The sequence below is a fragment of the Limanda limanda genome, chromosome 12 (genome assembly GCF_963576545.1).
Source record: "Limanda limanda chromosome 12, fLimLim1.1, whole genome shotgun sequence".
Classification (NCBI taxonomy): domain Eukaryota; kingdom Metazoa; phylum Chordata; class Actinopteri; order Pleuronectiformes; family Pleuronectidae; genus Limanda; species Limanda limanda.
Genome location: NC_083647.1, coordinates 20,082,565 through 20,105,080, shown reverse-complemented (window position 1 = coordinate 20,105,080; position 22,516 = coordinate 20,082,565). Strand labels below are relative to the sequence as shown.

The window sequence follows — 22,516 nt, the reverse complement described above, 5'->3', positions numbered from 1 at the left end:
GCTTTGTAAAAACGTACTCAAGTAGATAGTGTAGATGTATCATACCCTCTGTATATTCTTTGTATACATAAGTCTATATACACATATTTATACAGGTGTACATGTTATAATTATGATTATATTACTATTACTATTATATTTACTGTTGCTGCCATTATTACTATATACTGCTATATATACTGTTCTATTTTATATACCGTCTAACAATAACATTACCATCGTATCATCAGTACTATTACCATCATCTAGTCACTGCACCTTATCTACCTATTTTATTTTATTTTATCTTGTGCTTCTGTTTTTTATTCTTTCTACCTCAATATTTTTTATTTTATTCTATTGTATTGTATTTTATTGTATTCAAATATACCGGCTGCTATGACAACTTAATTTCCCATCGGGGATGAATAAAGTACTCTATCTATCTATCTATCTATCTATCTATCTATCTATCTATCTATCTATCTATCTATCTATCTATCTATCTATCTATCTATCTATCTATCTATCTATCTATCTATCTATCTATCTATCTATCTATCCATCTATCCATCTATCTATCTATCTATCTAGTACACATATTCGCTGATATATGTTGTAGAGTAGAAGGACCCGAGTATAAATCAATTTACATAAAGTACAGCTACGTAAATAAGTAAATGTACGTGGTTCCTAATAATGTGACAGGTGAGCAGCCCCCCGGTGGATGGTGACCTCCTCGGTACCTCCGCGGAGGCGTGGCCGGGCTGGAGCGGTCGTGACGGGGCTCGTCGCGCAGCTCCTTCCTCCGCTGCTCCGCTACGTGAGGTCGACTCGGAGGGAGGCGTACGTCGTGAAGAAATCATTTTAAAAACAGGGAGACGAAGGCAGAAAAACACCACCTACTCCCCCCATCAAGCTGGTGAGTTGATAAAATGGCGGGTTTATCTCCCAGGTTCGACGTAGGTGTGATATTTGCACGTTTGCAGGAGCCGGAGCCATCAGTTAGCTAAGCGGTGGCTAAGCTAGCGGTGGCTAAGCTAACCGGTCCTTAACCGCCGTTAGCTTAGCATCGGTTAGCTAAGTGGTGGCTAAGCTAACCGATGCTTGGCCTCCACGGCCCCCGTTAGCCGGCCGTGGGGGTTTCGGGAGCGGGGATAGAAAGACAACGACCCCGGCACTTTCCAAAAATAGCGCCCCGGTGCTTCGCGTTAGCCTTTCCCGGGAACCGGACCGCCACGTAGGCTGTCGTGCTGCCGCGTACGCGAGCGGGTCGTGCTCTGCGTCACTGATTAAAGAGCAGTATCCGCCGTGTTGTGTTGTTTTTTGTGTAGTTGTTGCTGAGCCTGGTTGTACGTGTGTGTCGCCTTTTCTAATCCGACAGGAGGGAGCGTGCAGCCGCTAGCCCCCTAATGCTAATCGGGCCTCTGCACGTTTTCCACCGGGATGGAGAGAAGCTCAGGGGGCGCAGCGAGCTGCAGATCGCTAATAAAGGGCTCAGTTTTCTGTGGACGTAAAACTGTTTGTGTAGTAAATCTATTTCCACTGTAAATAATCATCAGTGGCCCCCGCGTTTTAGCGTCGTCCTGCAGCTAATGTCGCATTTGTGTCGTGGATTTGAAGTGCTGTGCTGAGGCGACTCGTCCAGGTAAAAGGTGGATCAGCTCAGAACCATTAAAGATCAGCGTTCATCTCGAACATCAAACCACAGCCATGTTTTCTCCTCGTGTATCAAGGAGCAGTTCTTCAGAAATCACTAGTTGTTTCACAGTGCTTTTCTGCTTTTGTTGTCATCCAGGATTATATTGTCTCACGCAGTTTGTGACGCCTATATTGGATACAAAGCACTTTGAATTGGTGTTGAAATGTGCTACACAAATCCACTTTGCCATGCCTACTCTTTTGCATTAAATTCAGTTGGATCGGTCTTTGCCGACATTGGAAAACACTGATGTTTAATTTGCTGTCTTTAGCATCATCCTGATAGTCTGACATGACTTTTTTTTACACCTGAAGCCTTCGTTCGTCTGTGTTAATGTTAAGGTTCTGCACATATTCAGCTCATTTGATCTCAATACTGTAATTTTGCTGATCACCGTGATCATCTTGGGTCACTAACAGGGGTTTTCATCTCGAGAATGTGTTTAAAAGTCTATATTTTGTCTTGCTTTACCCAGTTTAACCTATGACTGATCCCTCTTTTCAACCGTACTGGTTAAAGACAGAAATGCCCAGACTGCAGATCGCACAAGCGAGCGTTTGTCTCGTTACATGCCGATCATTTCATAACGGCACCAGCTTCCTTCACATCTGGCTCATCCGTGCAGCAGATGTGAGAAATAAAAAGCTGTCAAGTATGGTCCTGAATGTAACATTCAGAACATTATGTAAGCATTTTGCAACCTTGTAGAACTTGTACTACCTTGAAAAACAGCTCCTGTGTCCTGGTTTCTGAAAAGTAAATCAGGAAAGCCAATTGAGCTAAATGGTTGTTGTCTGGATATCCTCCCTGAAGTGTGTGTTTTCTTTATGTCGTACATTGACTGAGTTGTTTGATTTATTTTTTATCTCTCTGTCATCCCTGTTCAGCCCCAGGAGCAGTGAAGTGTCTTAATGGCAGTTCGTCGAGGACACATCAAGTACTTGAAAGTGAGTATGAGATGCGAGTTTCCATTAGAAACCATATTGGTTTGAACAGATGTTCTGGTCAGGTGTTGGAAGAAGAGTTGACTCCTCACGTTCTGTTATCCTGTTAAAGATTTCACTTCATCCCTAGAATTAGACGGTGAGATGGCATTAGGAGAAATCAAAAACTAAAGATGCATGTCAGCTCTCACCAGCTTTGCCCATGTTTACTGTTTGAATACAGGATGCTCATTCATCCTCTTGGGCGGTGGATCTTACCCAGCAGAATACACAATCACAGCCCTTCTCCTGCATGAATGGACCTCTGTCAGCTTGACCACCACACTTGTTCCCATTTCAAACCTGATCCCATCGCACTCACCAGTAAATGTATTGACCACGACACCCACATGTTGGGGAAAACGGAAAATTTTACATTTTAATGAAGGAACATTTCGCTCTAGCGCTGGAAATTTTGTATTGTTTTCTTAACTAATCTCAGATCCTTCAGACTAGATTGCGGTGCGACGTGATGTAATCTGTTACTTAGCTATTGATGGCTGTGACTCAGGAGGTAGAACGGGTCGGCCACTAACCAGCAGGTTGGCGTTGCGATCCCTGGCTCTCGAGTGTTTGATGGTTTAGAACAAAACCACCATGGCATTTTAAATTGTCCTATTCCAATTTTTGTCATTGCATTCTATTAACACACTCGCCATCTTTCATTCAGACTCTTTTTAAGAACATGATAATGACAAGAAAGTCAAACTATTGAATAGCAAGAAATAATATCAGCTTTAATTCCTTATTTATGAATGCAGCTGCAGCGGTACCTTTGTTGGACCAGCCGACTGCAACTTAAAGACCCCCCCTCTAACTTTCTGAATCTGCTCCAGCCGATCGACTTTGATTGATTTAGATAAGCTAACAAGTTGTTCTGGGTCAAAGATTTCAGAAAAAAACATTTAAACATCATTACAGATGAAGATTTATTAAATGGGAGGTTTGAAAATAGCATGCCCCTCTTGTTGTGTGATTGAACCCACTGTGTGCTCTGGTTTCCGTATCAGTGATGCAAAGGGGTTGTTTGAGGTAGCAGGGTTGACAAAGAGTGTAAATTGTAGGACATGACTGTTTTCTATTTTCATTTTGTGCTGCTGCCAGCAACTGAGTTTGAAAGTAATCAGTTTTAATTGATTTCCTGCATCATCTGCCTGTCTCTTTTTTCATGTGTAGGTGTACCACAGGCAGCTTTTGGGATCGTGTGCCTTTTGTTTATTTATATTTTTTGAAAGGCTTTTTGTAATTTTTCAATATGAACGTAACCTCTGCTTACTCTGCGTGCTTACCTTGCTTTGTGTCCTTTTTTTCCAACCCACCTGGCCGACTTGCAGGAGGTGTATGACATGTCGAACGGTTATGAAGACCACATGGGAGGGGACGAGGGGAAGGACTCCAAGACCAACCTGATCGTGAACTACCTGCCTCAGAGCATGACGCAGGACGAGCTGCGGAGCCTCTTCAGCAGCATCGGGGAGGTGGAGTCCGCCAAGCTGATTCGAGACAAAGTCGCAGGTACGCTACGCTCTGAAGCGATAAGACCTGTGACAGATGAGCTCGCCGCTTAAACCAAGATTTTGTTTTAAATGGCAAAGGTTTCCTGTTACACACTTAGCAAATAACCAGATACAAGTTGTGGCAACGGCCTCTGAGTACATCAGTGGTGTTCCAGCTTTGTGACTTTTGGTTTATCCCTCATTTTCAAATGAATTTGTCTTTACTGGCAGGATATATTCTAAAGAGGTACTTCCTGACTCCTTTCTTCTCTTTGATTTTATAGAGTAACTAATTTCCAAAAATATCCCAAATTTATTTTCCTGCTTGAGTTGGGTCCTAGGTTCTCTCAGCTTTTCACCACCACAGACTTGTTTTTATTTATTCCAATCAGCCCAGCGCTGTTTAACTGAAGATGGTTTTGTTTGTTTGTTCAGAACTAGCATGCAATGTTAAGATTTGTTTTTGTTTTTAAATATTTATTTGTTTGCAGCTTTTTTTGAACGACAACGTTTTTTTGTTTTGTTTTATTGTTTTCCTTTTTTTTTCTCTAGGCCACAGTTTAGGGTACGGATTTGTTAACTATCTTAACCCTAGTGATGCAGAAAGAGCTATCAGTACACTGAATGGACTAAGGCTACAGTCCAAAACTATCAAGGTAACGTGCAATAAGGTGTTCTACAATTCTCAAACCAAAGATGTCATGTCATATAACTCTCCTGTGGCTCCTGTGCTGTCCGCTAACTAGCTAGAACATGTCAGTCCGAGAAAGTGACACTGCTTTCACAGCTCACTTACTGCCCTATCTGACATGTCTGTTGAGTTTGGCTTTAATTTTACTTATTTGATTTCATACATATATGTATTTGAAGTACCTTTTTTATCAGTTTTATTTCATCTTTTTATGTTGCTGAAATGTTTCTTTATGCTTCTGACTCCACTCATTTTTGCTCAGACCTAAGACATCACAACCGAAACTGTTTTAGTGATCGTGTTTGTTTTTTTAATAGTTCTTTAAGTTTTTAAATGGAATTAAAAAGTGTTTATTTTAGTAAATAGACAAAACTTTTCAGATGATTGTAACTAATGAATTAATCTATATACCTGTCTATGTAAATTCAAATAAGTTGTTTAATATGTCAGTAGTTTGAAAGATTTATTTCTTGTACTCTTTTTGTTACTTTATGTTGTGTAAGTGGGTCAGAGTTGTAATCAGGGGATCGTTTGCTCTTGTCACCAGGTTTCATTTGCTCGGCCCAGCTCTGATACAATAAAAGATGCCAACCTGTATATCAGCGGTCTCCCAAAGGCCATGACCCAGAAAGACGTGGAGGACATGTTTTCATGTTTTGGGCACATCATTAACTCCCGAGTACTTGTAGATCAGGGTACAGGTGCGACAGGTGAATGACTTTCTTTGCTTTTGAAAATAACAAATATTTTTAGAAATAAAAAATAGCCACCAGAAAGCAGCTACACTGAAATGTAGATATGCTCCTTGTGCCAGAGTAGACTGTCACCAGCTGCACTCTCGTCCCCAGGTGTGTCCCGTGGCGTGGCTTTTATCCGGTTTGACAAACGGGCGGAGGCGGAGGAAGCCGTCAAGAGCCTGAATGGCCAAACACCACCGGGGACCGCCGAGCCAATCACAGTGAAATTTGCCGCCAACCCTAACCAGGCGAAAAACACACAGCTCATTTCTCAGCTCTACCACAACCAATCCCGACGCTTCGGGGGGCCAGTACACCACCAGGCACAGAGGTTCAGGTGAGGCATGTTGTGACATTGAGTAGGACCTGATCTTTTGCAAGTCATATCCAAAACCTAAATAAACCTATAGTGCACTCAAGAAAATAAGGAAAAACATTTGTTGAAAGAAGCATAGTTAATTTATTTGTAATAATACTATCCTTGATTGTAGATATATAACAGGATTAGTTTCTGCTTTAGAGCCAAATGAAGATTGAACATTTGTAGCCCAGTGATTAACAAGCTCCTGGATTAATTGAAATTCGTCTTATTCCAGATTTTCCCCCATGAGTGTCGATCACATGGGTAGCATGGGAGGTGTCAGTGTCCCCGGCACCTCAACCTCCGGCTGGTGCATCTTCATCTACAACCTGGGCCAGGACGCCGACGAGAGCCTCCTGTGGCAGATGTTCGGCCCCTTCGGCGCCGTAACCAACGTCAAGGTGATCCGAGACTTCAACACCAACAAGTGCAAGGGCTTCGGCTTCGTCACCATGACCAACTACGAGGAGGCGGCCATGGCCATCGCAAGCCTGAACGGCTACCGGCTCGGAGACAAGATACTGCAAGTGTCCTTCAAGACCAGCAAGGGCCACAAGTAGAGAGAGCTGGACAATCAGGTGTAGAGGAGACGGGGGAGGGAAATTACCTGCACCAGGCTTTTATTTGAGAGAGCTAAAGTACGAGTTTGCAAAGTCTGGCACATCTGTTTGGGTTTTAGTGTACTACGAGTGAAATGAGACTCTTCTGCACCTTTTGTTACTGGTCTAAGGCTGACTTAATGTTATTTTGATTGTTCTGTTTCTTTTTGTCTTTATTCTCATGCTTGTGGCTTGAGGACACTCAGTGGGTTTTTTTGTTTTTTTAGGGAGAAGATGTTGAGTGCAAAAGCTACGCAAGATATCTTCAAGATAAAGTTCGAAAAATTATCTAATCTGAAATACTGTCAGTATCTATTGCATGTTTAACTGTGGGGACTAGAATAAAAGAGGAAGGCGATGGGTGCACTGAAAATCCAGAAGCATAAATAACGACCTGAAAATAGTTCAAAAAGTGTCTAAAATTTGACAATTATGAATCTACAGACGGGGAAACCACGTTTGGCAATGAGCTGGTGGTTGTTTTCTTTTGGGGAAGCAGTGTTTTGTCCTGGTTCCTCATCAGAATTAGAAATAGATGCCTTAAATGATCATCCAGTGACGCAGACTAAACAACCACTCACCGTCTGGAGTCATTCTAAAACAAAAAAAAGCAAAGCACTTTTAATCAGTCTGTTCTAGGTTTCTATGTATATCAGTCATTGTGATGTTGATCTACTTTTTCCTCACCCTCCGACCAGATTAACAGTTTAGAACATGACGAGTCTTGGAGGGAGATGTTTTTTTTTGATTTAGTTTTTTGTTTATCCCTGTGTAAGTTGTCTTTTTATTCTAAGTTGCATCGCAGCAGAATCCTGTGAAAATGATGAGTAGGGAATTGAAATGGACCAAAGACAGGGAGAGATTTGATCCTTAAGCCCCAGAGCAGATTTCCACGAGGTAAAAAATCACACTTTTATTTTTAAGGAGGTACTGAGGTTATATCTGATGCTGACTGAGAGCAACTTCATTCATGCTCAGTTTGCCGTTCTGTTTCGTTTTTACTTTGATTTTGAGTTCTTTTCTTTTCCTTTTATAGCTTTAGATTTGTATTCATTACAATGTAAGTTACAAACTTGTTTTAATGAGTGCTCATCTCAAGTTTGGAGAGAGATTAATGGCCTTTGTTAATGATTACAGTTTAGACTTGCTTTTCTTTTCTTTTTGTTTTGGTTGTTTCACTTTGAACATAAACCATTAAATTTTATTTTGTTTTGCTGAAAGTTTTGTTTGTTTCTTTGTTTCTTTATCTTTTTTTTTCTTTTCGATATGGTTTGCAGTTTTCTTTTTCTTGTAACAAATCTGCGGCACTGATTAACAAGACAATCCCTGGTCCAGCAGTAACTTAAGACGTGGGGACTTCAAATTGTTAATTGACCAATCTTTAGTTGAGATATGGTGATTATGACTGCACAGACATTTGAAGGAAAATGATTGTCCAGCAGGCATTTCATGAAGCAACATTTCAGAGGAGTTAAGTATTAAGAACAATTGAGCTGTAAGTAGTCACTTTTGGTACAGTTGTCTTCAGCAGCTGCCGGTTGAATGTCATGATGATTTTTTTCGTCATCTGGCTCAGTAACTGTAGTACGTGGCGATGTTACGATTCAGACATTTAGACTCCATTCCACTTGGTTGATTGCCGATGCGAACTGCACTTTTCTCATTGTCCATCTAGCAAAGATTACTGGCATAAGACTGCTAAATTTTTTTCTTCTATTGATGCCTTTGTATTAGTATTAGTCTTTTATCTTTCTCCAGGGTGGAGAATTAGCATCGGTACTGTAATCTATCATTTCAGATTTAACCTGACCACAGAGGAACCACTCGATGGAGCTACACGTAGCAGATGATTCCTGGAGACAGTTACTGCTCATACTTTTTAGGATTCACTTTTAAAACAATTATTTTCCCAGCAATAATACACCTGACATTTCATGAAAAGCTTATTTAATGGATAACTTACAGGATATATTATTTTACCATCACAGCTTCAGATTTTGGTCTTAAAAGTACTTTTGATTTAGTATTTTTCGTGTTGTGTGTCAATCCTTAACTTTGTGCAATATTTTGTGACTTGTTCGAAGCAGGCAATAGGAACTTGTAGTCTTGAACTGTCATGTTTCATGATTTCTTTTTTTTCTACTGACGTGCTGGTACTGTTTAGTTTTCTCAGCAGTCTTGTTATATTTGCATGAAAAAATGCAAGTCAAATTTTTTTTTTTCAAGTGGCAGTCGGAATAAACTGCATTCCGCCTTAATTCTTAAGTGGATTTGGTGTATTTTACATCAGAGGAGCCGCAAACATTTATTTTACAATGTTTGCGGTTACACTTGTTGGAGTGTTTTAATGGATTCTCGATATTTTTTGTGGGGTTTTTATTTTTTTGCTTTTGAACGGACACTAAAATTGAAGTCCATTAAATGTCTTCTAACATTGGATCATTTCAATAAAAACATGGTGCAATAGCATTGTTGTAAGATGACTATATTACCTATTGTTACCCATCTTAAAAAAAATCCTTGTCCCGCCTGTTTGTACGGGTCCAAGCCCCAAATGTCCTGCCCAGGTTCCATCATTCCACCAAGTTTTGTTAAAATCCTTTCGGTAGTTATTGTGTAATCCTGCTAACAAACAACCTCAGTTGGTGGTTCTGTCGGAACCTTTTATTGATTTCACCAAACTTTGCGATTTTTAAAATAGGTGGAGGAATCACCTGAATCTTAAAAAGACTGGTAAGGTGGTCTGATGTAAAACCCCATGAAGAATCACAACCGTCTTGTATAAAATATTTGCAGACAAGTTATGTAGTAAGAAAATAATAAAGTACATCTACACGTGTGCAGGGGAGAGGGAAGTGAATTCCAACTCCGACTCCTCAGCCACATCCACCATGACTAGTCGGTAAAGAGATACTGCTCATTTAAATGTGTTGTTTGAGTTGTAAGGTAAATAATATGACTGTTTTTGATGAAATACATTATAACCAAGTGTTTGTTTAAAAAAAAAAATCTATATGTGTTTAACGAATATGTGGTCCTCAACTTCAGACGACATGTTCAAAAAGTGCTGCCAATGGAGTCGTTACTCATCGCCAGACAATGTAGATAACTTTTAATATTAATATCACATGACCACAACTTGAAATGACAAAAGCTGCACATTGTAACTGTTTACAGCATCTTTTAGTGGTCAGTTGTGACTTCTAATCGCTCTCGAATGCCTAGTAAAGGCAGAGATACACTGATCTGAAGCACATGTGACTCAAACACATCACAAAAAAGTTTCAAGACAAAACAGAAGTTGGAGCACGGCAGGTTTTTATTAGAAAAACAACACAAAATCAAATGCACGATGTATAAAAACAAATATTCTTAAAGTGACATCTTTGTACTATAATGTAAATATGTTTTGTGAGTGTTGCTTTAATAACTATCCATAGACAACATAAAGGTTCACCTGAACAACATGAATGTGAGTCTCATCTTTTACCTCCGGTTTGCTTTCAAGTCAGTCAGGCTCTCAGTTTCATTTTCAGAACTGAGAGTTAAGGCAACTCAGAACCTTGACTTAAATCTAGATCTGTAGTCGAACCTCTTTAGAATCAGGCCCACTGTGATCATCTAACTGATAAACACGAATCATGTAATGCATGTCGCAACACATGTCTGCAGGTGCATTTGTACAGTAGTGAGATTTCATGTGACACTTAATGCGTCTCCTCACATCCCGTCATCCAGTCACAACTGAATAGAGACACACACGTACAGTGAATGTCAAGTAATGGGGGGTTATTTTTTGATTTCGGCATGGCACAGGCAAAGCCTATTTACGCCGTCTAACTCCGACACCACCACACTCAATCTTTGCTCTCATTTAGGATGGAAACCCAACTTGGATTATCAGGGCCTCGGACGTCAGCCCCTTTCATCCTGAGAGGTGAATCTCCGTAGAAGGCAGTATGACTCGCTGTCCTTCTGGTGGAAGCGCCTCAGACTTGGCAGAGGTTGTAGCAGGCCACAGGCCTCTCCAGCACGATGTCTCCGTCCACCTCGAACACGTAATCACAGCGGTGTGTGATCAGAGGGGCATCGGACATCGCCATGCTCTGATTCCCAAAGGAGATCACTGTGTCTCTCTGTGTGGGAAACGCAAACAGCCACACAATTAGTTAAAGTTGTGAAAGAAGTTCTGAAAGGTTGTTGTTTATTGTGGAGTTGGATAATGAATTGGGGCTTAAATCAAAAATAAATAAAATGCCTTATGTTTATTACACACATGTTTAACCTGTCAAAATGCTCCAGACTTCTAACCTGCATTGCAATTTATATTTAAATCAAGCATCGCAACATGCTGATGACAGCATTTAGCTGAAAGCATGTACAGCTGTATATAAAGATGGACAACTCCACTTCCTCCACGTACAAAATGAGAGTAAAATATCAGATCCTGATGCGGCCATCTTGAGCTTTTGACGTCGTCACAAGTCAAATGTCAATCATGACATTTTATCGTATTTTTATCCCATCAAATAATAATTAAAGCTGAACTTTAACGGGAAAGATAAACACCTACCAATACAATTATGAGAGTATTATGGCCATAGGTAAAGAAATTCTGAGATTTCAAAGAATGAAGTCGTAATATTACAATAATTATAAGCAACAAGTGGAACTAACTAACATTCCTGTGAGTGGCCCTAAAACTCCATTGTATAAAACGACAAAAACCTTCTTTTTCAAAAACATATTTTAACTGTAGTTTGACTTTTTTAGTTTGGTCCGTGACCCATTCACTAACATGGAGAAGGCGGAGGTTATGACCTATGCAGCCAACCACCAGGGGACGATCAAGACGATTAGCTTTACTGTAGGGAAGCTGTCATGTCATCCATCTTTGTACACAGTCCAGTCTTGCAAAGATAAGAGCCAGACTGGAGACATAATTTGCTTTGATAGTTGGTCCATATTTAATCTTGTAAAATAAATACTTCCTATATTCAGGCAGTTTTCGACGCTTCATTTTGCAATCTTAAACTGGTCAAATAGAAACGGTCCTTCTCACCCGTGTGGGGCCACCTCCGTTGTCGTCAGCAGTGGAGGCAACTTCTGTGGTGGGTTCGGCTGCCTTCTCAAAGTCCTTCTTACATAAATGAGCCATGATCCCAGCAGCTAATGCATCACCAAGAACGTTGATCATCGTGCGGAAGCGATCGCTGTAAAAGAAAAAGAAAAATGGAAGAAATCATTTACACACCGTCCTACCGAAGATACCCACCAATGCTTCGTATGGCTTAATAACTTTCAGCGGAACTCACAGAACCCAATCGATGGCCACAATCAGCGAGATGTCAGCAGGCGGTAACCCTACCGAGGTCAGGACAATCACCATGGTAACCAGACCTGCTTGAGGTATCCCAGCAGCCCCGATGCTGGCTGCCGTCGCTGTTATACTGATCAGAGAAAAGAGTCAAGTATGTTGCACATTTCAACTCAACAAACACGTCATAGGGAGTTCAGTATCCATTCTCACCTGATGGTGACCAGCTGGCCAAGGTCCAAGTCGTACTCGTTGACCTGAGCAATAAAGATGGCCGCTACGGCTTCGTACAGAGCTGTCCCGTCCATGTTGATGGTAGCTCCCACTGGCAGCACAAAGCGAGCGATCTGCCGGTCCACTCCGCAGTTCTCCAGAAGACACTTCATGGTGATCGGCAAAGTGGCCGAGCTGCAGAGGAAGAAGAGAAAAGACGTGGAAGGAGGTACTCGGCGAACGGACTGGGCCACGTCTACATGTCTGGAATATTAGAAATGAAAACATCAAAAGATCTATCTGCTCCTACCTGGATGACGTGGCCAGTGCAATGACAAGAGCCTGCAGCAGCCCTCTGATGAACGTGAAGGGGTTTTTGCGGGTGAAGAAGAAGTAGAAGAGCGGCAGCAGGATGAGGCCGTGCACAAACAGGCCGGACAGGACCGTGATGAAGTACATGCCCAGCTTCTCTCCCAGGTGGGCGGGGTCGTGCATGTCCAGAATCTTCCCGGCCACAAGGAACACAATACCGAAAGGGAAGTACCTGCACGGAGGAGCAGAGAGAAGAGGATGTGTTCGATGGTGTATCTGGGGAGAAGGTACCCTGCAGAGTTTTTGACAAGTGGTACCTTTAAAGTTTTGTTTCCTAATTCCATTTCATTTGAGAGCCCGCCCCCTAGTGTTCAATGCACAGAAAAGCATTTCTTTATGGACGCTAGAGATGCCACTGGAGTCATGGGACAAAAGGTAATTTTGTCGTTGCGCGGTTCTGTGGAATATTTGTCTAGAGCAATATACCGTTGCTTTAAGATTGTTTATCTTGATCATTTTATTATCAATATAAATGGATGTGTATGAATTTAATAATCAACCCTTCCAAATTCATTTAACTGTGATTTATTTGGGGTGGGACAAAATATCATTGTTGAAATGTATAGTATGTTAAACTGGCTCAACAGTTTAGGTTGGATAATGTAAAAGGTATTTTTTGAATGGTAGGAACTGGTTTTTCAAAACTGGTGTGGAAGAAGTTGTCTGGCCTGTCCCTGACCCCATCTAAACGCATTTAGATTTAATTGGAACACCGAAGCCTTATCGTCCAACATCAGCAGCCGACCTCGCTAATGCTCCTGTGGCTAAAATCCAGCAGCCAGGCCATAAGAGAGGAGGCAGTTATATCAGCAAATGAATGCACACGAGTTTGGAATGAGACAATCACAAGTGTGAGCAGTGGTGGGATGTTGTAAAGTACATTTACTTTGTTATTGTACTTAAGTGCTAATTTTTCATGTCTTTTCAGGTACTTTTAACTTTTACTGACCTACATATACCCTCCAAATATTGATGCTTTCTTCTCTGCAACATTTTTACGAGTGAATAATAGTTGGGTGGATGTTCACACAAATGTAATCTGAGGTGACACTCGTGTGAAGCAGTTCACTGCAGATGCCACAGGTGACTCTTCCATGAGTTGTTGTGTGAGATTTATTTTTAGAAATAATCCAGCTCTGCTCAGTGAACTTTATGTAGTCTGTACATAGTGTATCTGTACATAGTGTAAAGGTGTGTGTGTGTGTGTGTGTGTGTGTGTGTGTGTGTGTGTGTGTGTGCAAGAGACACAACAGACTTACCACATAGCTGCGTTAATGATCTTCATGACGCACTCGTTGATGCACTGACACACGTTGACCAGCGGTGCGCCACGCTCTCCCATCTTCCCCAGCAGCAGACCTGAGATGTGTTTGTGGTTAGTAATCATAGTAACTCTTTATAACTGTATTTATGTCTGTGATTAATGGTTAATAAATCAATTGCTCATTAGTTAGAACAGATGTCAGACATTAATAAGAGCAAAACCTTAGATTATGAAAACCGCCCCATGTCTTTCATTTAACTAAAAACTTAAAAAACACAATTTTGTGACCCTCAGGAGAAACTCTGCCCTTAGGTTGGGAACCATCACACCACGCTATCACCAATATAAAGTAGTTTAAACTCTGCATACACTATGATGCAGCAAAGAATCTAATATAAGATCAGATTACGACCATGTATTTTTCCTCTGCTACTGGTCGAAAATGAGTTCATAACCTTCCAATGAAAATTACGTTATCCATTTTTATCTGAAAGAGTCTCACCAATGGAGCAAAGAGCCAAAGAGAAGACGCATCCCATTGGAGGGAGATAAAAAAAACTGACAGGGGGATATTTCACAACCTGGCAACCCCAAAGTTGTGTCAGCTACGTGCCATGAATGTAATAATGACGTACAGTATGTATGACCTGTAAAGCTTTATTACTAGTTAATGGCACCATTGGTGGCCACTTCTAAGCCTGCAATGGAAGCTGACACAATAGAAAGTAGAATTTTGAAATGTTATGCTGTGATACAATGAGCTGTGTGATGGTCTCACCCATGGTGGCCGAGAAGATAACGATCCCCAGCACGTTCATGCCTTTGCTCGTACTGGGCACAATCTTATACTTGATGTCGGGCGCAGGGGTGATCTCCAGGAAGACCGGGTGGCCCAGGCGAGGGTTGTGGTAGTCGGGCATCACGTACACATAGTTGGCCTGGGACTCCTTTGAATCAGAGCTTTGCACAATGGGCACCAAATCTGTCCGGTACTGAAGAACAGGAGAGCAAGCACAGAGATCAGTCAATATGTTAATTAATAAGGAGTGTGTGAGTTTCCTCTTTTTGTCCACTCACCTGCTGAAAAGTTGCCTCGATTAGATTCGACGGGATCATGTTCCTGTAAAAGAGAGCACATAGACAAATGTCAAAGCATGAATGGAACGTTAATTGAATGTAAATTAGTTCTGTAGTTCTCGAGTAATGCTGCTGACAAACAGACAAACAAACATCACCTCCTTCACAGAGGTAATGAGGATTTTACAAATACAACAAATCAAATCAGTCTAAAATAAACTACAACGCACTCAGTCGAGGACATACCTCCATCAAGGAGTCCACTCTGAAACCACTTTAAAATGCACAAGATCCAGAAGAAACCAGAACCTCCTTGGTAATAAAGGTGATGAAGCCACCGAACAGTATGTAAAAGAGGAGCTGACCTATCTCCACTTTGCGCTGCTACACCAGTAAAAGGCTGTTTTATGAACTTGAAATATATTATACAACATCGTAACACTCACAGGGGCCATTTCCCCACATGGACTACCTCCTGTTGTCTTTTCGTACAGCGCAGGAAAACAGAGACAGGCCTTTAATGTCCAGCATCATGTACTGGGAGTGTATTTGTCCAACGTGCGTCAGGGACACTGAACCCCGGCTGCAAGCTCATCAAACACACGTAAGAGGACTGAAAGAGCAACAGAGACGCGTCGGCCACAGCTCTCTAAAATAATCAGGTTTAAGACGCAGGTATTAGTGGATCTCGGACATGGCCACGGCGGTAAGCCCAGCTCGCCTCACGCTCCCCAGCAGCATGCAGGCTCCCGCTCGCTCAGCGTAACAGTGCATAAGGGAGAAAGTGCAGGCTTAACAGATCACAATTAAGTGTTTCCCTATTCTTAGCTGACCTGCTGCATTGGAATGACACTGCGACTATCATACAAGCACTTTGTTAAGTGCAAGATTTTAAAGACAGTGGAGAGTTCAACATCACATGTGCTTGCAAATGTCAGTTTCATTTATCAAGTGTTTCAAATCAAAATTTGTTCCCATTTTATTTGCTTAATCGTAATTTTAGAAATCTTAAGAGTTCATTTAATGTCAGGAGAAATGAGTCAGGAGACTTTTGTTTTTTGCGAAAGTTATTAACGTCGGCTCGCAGGATCAAACTCGTTCTCTGAGAAGATGATGTTGCACTGCACCATCTTAGTCCTGGAAAACAGGAATTAGATTGGGTGGAAAACCTTCAATCTCTTGAAAATCCCATGACGGGGGGGGGGGGGGGGTCTTCATTCGCACGGGAAGAGTGAGGGGATGGTATTAGTTTACCACGAAGATTGTGTCTGACAATAGTTTCACTGTCCCTTCTTATGTTTCTGACAAACAGAAGAAAATCTATTTACCAGGAAAGCTTGATTAGTTTATTTCTTCACAATTAAGGTCTTTCTATGAAATGTGAAAAAGTATATTCTCAAACACATGGACAAGCAAATAGACTAAATCAGAGTAAGTTGTTCATATCCATGCTAGCTACGTATCTCTATGGCAGTGATTGGTCAAGACGGACATTTCTCAACAATTAATATATATAATAGAGAAGATTGAAATTTGGTTTATATATTCATGGTGCCCAGAGGATGAATCCTACTATCTGCCCTCCCATGGGTTGGCATATGTGCTTTTTACATGGAGTTGTTATCACCATGACGACCAAAATATTCCATTTAGTGCATTCGGAGTCAGAGTCTGCGCTGTAGCGATCGGGGATGGAGCCGAGGCTGCGAGGTCCCGTCGACACACATTTGTGGCTTTTTAAAAAGTCTCAGCAACTATTGGACGGATTATTTTAACATTAACATAATATCAATTCCTCATCTGTTACCATCTTGTGTCCAACAACCGTTGCTCTAGAATCACAAAGAATTATTGTTTTCTTTTTGGGTTCAACTTCAACAAGGAGGTCAGAGGTCAGGTGTAGAGCGAGTTTGGGGTTCAGCATCTTTTCAGTGTGGTAAATCTTGAAGTCACAGCAACACCATCACGACTTCTCCTCGTCAATGTGTCAAATGTTTACCTGATGAGGTCCAGCAGAGCGTCAGCGGAGGTCATGACAGGTCCTGAACTCGCGTGGTGACCTTCTTTCTCGGAGCCCGTCCCCGGGTGAATGATGAGCACCAGCACGATGCCAACGATGACGGCGATGAAGGTCGTCCACAGGTAGTAGGTGATGGTCAGGACTCCGAGGCGGCCACTCGCCTTTGTGTCCATGGCTGAAAGGCCGGACATAAGACTGGATGGCAGAACAGGAGATGTGGAAAAGCCTTTGTTTCGGATTAAATCATTTTAAATCAGACTATGAGAGTTGCATGTGTTGATTCATTGTTCATTTGCAGCTTGTAGAAATTATTTTGAGGGAATTATCAAAATAAAAAAAACATTCCAGTCCCAACAAAAGATCAGTTTGGAAGAAAAAGAAATATAGAAGAAGTAATCATGTTTTAATTTTGGGCATTTCATACAATGAAGAAGCACATAATGCAAAGGTAAATTAAATCAGTTTCTGATGTATTCTTATCACATTCTCTACAAAATTAACAAGTTTATAACATTAGATTGAAGACACTGGTAGAAGGAGAGAGTGATGCCGAAAACAACTTCCAGACCAGATAGAACGTCGCCAACTTGTCTGAACGCAGCATCATAAACCACCAGCAGATGTCTCCCATCCCAAACGATGCAAAACGCTGTTACACAAATGTCATCATGCTCTAAATTGCAGATCCAGCTCTTACTTCGTCACTGGACAGAGTCAGTATGAGCCTTGTAAGTAACAAACAACCCGTACTTATGTAATGTAAGGTGTGGTTCAGGATAAATCTCTCAGTAGTGAACCCTTCTCCTCTATCTTTTATCTTCCTTATATCTTACAGCTGACCAGGGCAAGATAGAAAGTGACAGGTTTATTCTAAAAGCTTCAGAACCAGTGTTCCCGACGCAGGTGAGAGATTTTCTTACCTGGAAGTGATGAGCGGCAGAATTAGCATCTTCAACATCCTCATCAGCAGCTCTCCCGGGAACGAGAAGTAGATCTTGGCCTGTGTGATAAGCAAAACGTATTTATACATAGAAAATAATTTCCCTTTTGCAGAGTTTAGCATCATGTAATGACCGAATAAAATCCCAAGGAAACAGGACCTGGGACAGTTTGTACATTTCAGCAACATACTTACAACATACTACAGCTTACAGTGTTAGTAAAATAAATCTGATATTGAGTCGTTCCCTTTATTATATCAAATTATATTATATTATATGATATCTTTTACAAATACTGTTGATATTGTAAAATGCACTTTGAGTCTGATTTTACATGATAATATCTTTACTCTCTGATGCAGGGAATTAATCTAGATTCTAATGTTTTTAATGAGTCAATAAGGACTTTATGTAGCGCTGTTTTAAATTATTTTGCGATAGAATTTATTCATTTTCCTTATTTGCCTCCTTTGAGTGTTGCTTGTGTCTCAATATATATCATATGTGCTTTATATTTGTTAATGTCAATATTTATTTGCCTCAAAAACTTAAATATGATCAGGAAGTTTCCATCAAATGAAAGACATCCAAACATTTAAATATGTCTATCATTCACATTAAGCTCATTTGTAGTTAATAACTGATTCAACATGGTAAAGATACTATTGTTCGTATTCCGAACAATATAGGCAGGTAAAAAAATCCTCTTGAATAGTTCTGTTTGTGTTTCACAGTTTGTTTTGTTGGTCAGCAGATGAAGATGCTGTTTTATAGGATGTGGTCAAAGATATAAGGTCGAAGGTCGTATTCTCAGTGCGCTGGATGCTAATCGCTGACTAAGTCTGTTTCCAATTAGAGCTTCTTACGTCACAGTAACATGATAGCAGGATTACATGTGGCCTCCAAGGAGACATTTAAACATCCCAAAATCAGTTGTTGAAAAACTGGAGAAAAAAAGAAATCGATGATATTAATAATGAAATGATAACATGAACCTTTTAAACCAAAAACAGATTGTTTTGGGTGAAAACTGACGTGTTATGACAGTTGCCTTTTTTACATAAATTTCTTTGTATTGTCTGACAGCTCTGTAGCAACTCTTTCTAAGCCTGCTCTGGCATCTCTTGTTGTTCTGATGCACCTGATACTTCACATCCTCTCTGAACATCCATCCATCTACTCATCCATACCTGTGTGGACAGGTTGAGCGACCTGAGGAGGAATCCGAGCACGCAGCCCGTCACCACAGCAAAGACCGAGAGAGTCAGAAGGCCATTCCTCTTGCAGTAGTCCGTCACGTACTCCCTGAATTTCCGTGAAAACATTTTCTTCATGCACTTCTTCATCCACTCCATCCTGATTCAGGATCGCTCCGTGTCCCCCCCTCCCCCCTGAACGGCTACAAATGTCCGGAATCTCCCGGTTGAGTGAGGTAGAGCAGTGTGCGTCCCGCAAGATCCGAGGCGGAGGACAGAATCAGGTCCAGTGGGGCTCCTGTCTCGCACTGAACGAGCTCATCCAGTCTGAGAGAGGAAGCGCTAACTAATTGATTCCTGGTAAAGTGCGGCCTTCAAGGATTATCCCTATCCAATGGTAACAGTCTCCTTCACAGCCACTCAGGCTCTTTTAAGAGGCTCAAGAATAAGGCACTGATTAGCTCCTCCATTCATAGATCATTGTGAGCTGTCACTACCCACCCCCAAGTCCTCCCATTCATGAACATGTGCTCGCACTTTGACCTCTAAATTAACCTTCACAGCAGGAAGGTTTGAATCCCGGCTTTGACCGCTCTGTGTGGACTTTGAATGTTCTCCCCGTGTTTGCGTTGGTTGTCTTCGGATACTCTAGCTCCCTCCAACCGTCCAAAGACATGCAGACTGGGTTTGGATACAGACAGGAAGTAGATGTGAATGGTTTGTCTCTGTATGTTGACCCTGTAATACACTGGTGGCCCCCGTACCGCCTCTCTCACAATGTCCGCTGGGATTGGCTCCAGCTTCCCCTGTGCTGTTTCAAACTTAAACTGCCTTAGTTTTATACTAATGCTGATTTATTTTGAAATCAGGGTTTTTTTGCTAGTTTTTTCTCCTTTCATTTCTTTGTTTTGATCATAGCTTCAGTTGTACACTTAACTTTGACAGTATGCAAGTGTCCATATATTCATATATATATATATATTTTTTATTATAAGATACATCCTTTTATTTTCTTTCAGGTTGCGTAGGTTTACGTAGGGCAGACATAAAGGTAAGACACCACAGCATCCGTCCTCTGTGTTCAGGACATGTCCTAACACTTTGTGTCCTTGTGATCTGAGCGTGACGTGAGGCTGTGTCATGTGCTCAGAGGTCAGGCTGTGTACTAACAGGCCTTAGCTCCAGGACTTGGCATTTTAGCGGGTAAATAATTCCTCTCTGGCCCAGAGAAGCAGCCTTAAGCAAACCTAAAGTCGCCACCGTGACCTTGCACCATGCAGGGTGGTGAGAGAAGTGGGTTTGAGGCAAATCACCACAGGAGACTCACTTGGGTTAAACTGGACATTTTCACTTTAATGTCCCTGAATGAAATCTCTAAAATGGTGGAATAAGAATTTCTTGTATACAATAGGCAAAGCAATCTAAAAGAAGAAAAAAAATGGAATATCAGGGACTGATAAAGCTGTGAAAAGAAATGATTGCATGCGACTGTTGTCAGCCGTCCAAGTCGTCTGTATTATTCTAGTGTGTTGTTTGCCTCCCTCGTTAATTCTGTAGTCGCCCTTCGTCTGCTGATGTCACTTTGTCCGTCCTGACCCGGGAGCAGATCCAAACCTGACTCTGTCCCGTGCAACAGTGTCTGTGCCCACGTCACCTGTAACCAATCCAATAACAGTTAATCCTTGCCTTGAACAATGCACGCAGCAGCATCAAGGAACAGAAGAAAAGAAAGAGACCACTTTATCTCTGTTTGTTTGGGGACCAAAATAGGAAATCTCTAACCATGGGCTTAAATTAACAAAAAAGCCCCTCAGTTACCAGAATATGTACTTAAGTCTGTTTGTTTGTTTGCCAACAGGATTACGGAAAAACTACTGAAATGATTTCCACAAAACTTTGTAGAAGGATTAGACACGGGGAAAATACAAATGTCATTAAGACACTCAGACATTCAGACACATCCAGGATTTTTTCTTTCTCATTCTTATGATGGTCAGATCAGGCGTTTATTGACATTTGAATAAATAATGGGAATAATTCATGGTTCTTGATGAAAGAACGGGGTATTTAAGAGACTGATATATCTGAGTGTGCAACTTTAAATATAAATGTGGTTTTAAATGAGGCCAGTTGACCTTTGGATGAAGTACTGCATTCTAGTTTTACATGGATCTAAATAATCTACATGTTGAGAAGCTGTTGGGTATAATAAATAGTATGGTCAGTTTACAACAGTGCAAATATTTCAAAATCTATAACAATAACCTGGAGCATTTTGTTTGTACGGTTGTACGGTGCCAGGTTCGGTCAGTAGCTTCAGAGCGGGAACTGAATGATGAGAATACAAAACGGGAAGTGTGTGTGGGGTTTGTTTCAGTTGTGTTTCGATTCCTTTGCTTGAAGACTTGTGTTGTGTTCACTGGACCAGTTATTCTCTGTGCAGCTGCAGCAGACCAGTTTCACTTCAGTCAGGGAGGTTTTTGTACGGCTCTAAATCACTGTGTGGACTGTGCATTGCCATGATAAGTCTGACAGTAATAATCTCCAACATCTTCAGCCTGAACACCGCTGATGGTTAAGGTGTAGCTAGATCCAGAGCCACTGCCACTGAATCGAGGGGGAGTTCCTGTATGAAGAGTTGATGCTGAGTGTATAAAAAGCTTGGGAGCCAGTCCAGGTTTCTGCTGGTACCAGGACATATAACTAACACTAGGGTTGGTGTTACAGGTCAGTGTGACAGTGGATCCTGGAGTAAAGGTCACGACTGGAGGCTGAGTCACAGTCATCTCGCCGCTGCATCCTGCACACAAACACAAATCATACATTAATCAGCGGAGGTGAAGAGAGAGAACAGGCATCGCATCACGTCCGAAATGTTGCTGAGTGACTGAACCTGTGAAGCTGCAGCAGGCCAGCGTCCAGATGAGGAGGGTGATGAGAGTCATGGTGGTTGTGGTGGACTGACGGGTCTGAGTCCTGCAGAGTTGGAGTCACAGGACTATAAAGCTTCTCAGTTCAGTGGAGGATCAGCTGACGATGCAAAGCCTCCTCTCTATGGAAATGATTCTTCTGCTCTGAGCGGACTGAAGGTGACGTGGGACGCAAACTCAGGAGCGTTGCTGTTTGGATTTACACTAAATATGAAGAAGCAGAATTGAGGGTCGTCAGCATTTGGATTAAAATTGTGTCACTTTCATTGATGCAAATATGTGTATTGCATTCCCTTGAATTACAGAGTGAGTAGATGTGCAATAGAATTTTAATAACTTTTAGTTTTAATTATTTTGAAGCATCATGTTTGTTTTACAGCTTTCAAATGATGTCAAGCTATTTTTTTTCAAAATATTAATTGATGACAAAGTTAAATACATTTTCTGAAAAATGTAAACAAATATATCTATTTTTTAATTATTAAATCTTCATGAAATTTCAAGCCACATTGGCTCAATATAAATATTAAGTGTAAACTATGTAGTATAACCAGAAAAAAGTGACTCTTCAGTGGCCAGACTGTTGTTCACGGTGCAGGAGGTTTTTGTACGAGCACCTAATGAGTCTGTATCACTGT

General features: G+C 41.3%; 2 protein-coding genes, 1 pseudogene and 2 gene segments (V, D, J or C); 2 read left to right on the top strand and 3 right to left on the bottom strand.

Moving 5' to 3' along the window:
* The window catches only part of LOC133015891 (Ig kappa chain V-III region MOPC 63-like), a 56,159-nt gene that overhangs the window by 25,657 nt on the left and 7,986 nt on the right, over positions 1-22,516 (bottom strand).
* The window catches only part of LOC133015892 (Ig kappa chain V-III region MOPC 321-like), a 41,954-nt pseudogene that overhangs the window by 16,522 nt on the left and 2,916 nt on the right, over positions 1-22,516 (bottom strand).
* Positions 1-22,516, top strand: part of LOC133015893 (Ig kappa chain V region Mem5-like) — a 69,901-nt gene that overhangs the window by 46,236 nt on the left and 1,149 nt on the right.
* elavl1a (ELAV like RNA binding protein 1a) lies at positions 780-7,768 on the top strand. Its single transcript, XM_061083183.1, has 7 exons — positions 780-901; positions 2,569-2,628; positions 3,999-4,179; positions 4,713-4,816; positions 5,399-5,561; positions 5,700-5,925; positions 6,185-7,768. Exons 2-7 carry the CDS (start codon positions 2,593-2,595, stop codon positions 6,507-6,509), a joined length of 1,035 nt encoding a protein of 344 aa, XP_060939166.1. The 5' UTR covers positions 780-901; positions 2,569-2,592; the 3' UTR covers positions 6,510-7,768.
* slc1a8b (solute carrier family 1 member 8b) lies at positions 10,538-19,107 on the bottom strand. Of its 3 annotated transcripts, none has more exons than XM_061083180.1 (11): positions 18,943-19,107; positions 17,732-17,811; positions 16,791-17,006; positions 14,792-14,834; positions 14,493-14,706; positions 13,710-13,809; positions 12,389-12,622; positions 12,079-12,273; positions 11,864-11,998; positions 11,599-11,761; positions 10,538-10,684 (listed from the first exon to the last, which is right to left on the bottom strand). In XM_061083180.1, the coding sequence occupies exons 1-11, from the start codon at positions 19,105-19,107 to the stop codon at positions 10,538-10,540; spliced, it is 1,692 nt and encodes a 563-aa protein (XP_060939163.1). The 3 variants fall into 3 exon arrangements, with proteins under 3 accessions (XP_060939163.1, XP_060939164.1, XP_060939165.1); XM_061083181.1 differs by having other exon boundaries at positions 11,611-11,761; XM_061083182.1 differs by having other exon boundaries at positions 11,653-11,761.

Excerpts from the sequence above, each read along its gene's own strand:
- elavl1a (XM_061083183.1), top strand. The coding sequence starts at position 2,593 with ATGGCAGTTCGTCGAGGACACATCAAGTACTTGAAA. Across the intron at positions 4,817-5,398 it reads TACAGTCCAAAACTATCAAG|GTTTCATTTGCTCGGCCCAG; the intron begins GTAACGTGCAAT and ends TCTTGTCACCAG. Across the intron at positions 5,562-5,699 it reads TCAGGGTACAGGTGCGACAG|GTGTGTCCCGTGGCGTGGCT; the intron begins GTGAATGACTTT and ends TCTCGTCCCCAG.
- slc1a8b (XM_061083180.1), bottom strand. The coding sequence starts at position 19,107 with ATGGAGTGGATGAAGAAGTGCATGAAGAAAATGTTTTCACGGAAATTC. Across the intron at positions 17,812-18,942 it reads CGCTCAACCTGTCCACACAG|GCCAAGATCTACTTCTCGTT; the intron begins GTATGGATGAGT and ends CTTATCACACAG. Across the intron at positions 11,999-12,078 it reads GGCCAGCTGGTCACCATCAG|TATAACAGCGACGGCAGCCA; the intron begins GTGAGAATGGAT and ends TTCTCTGATCAG.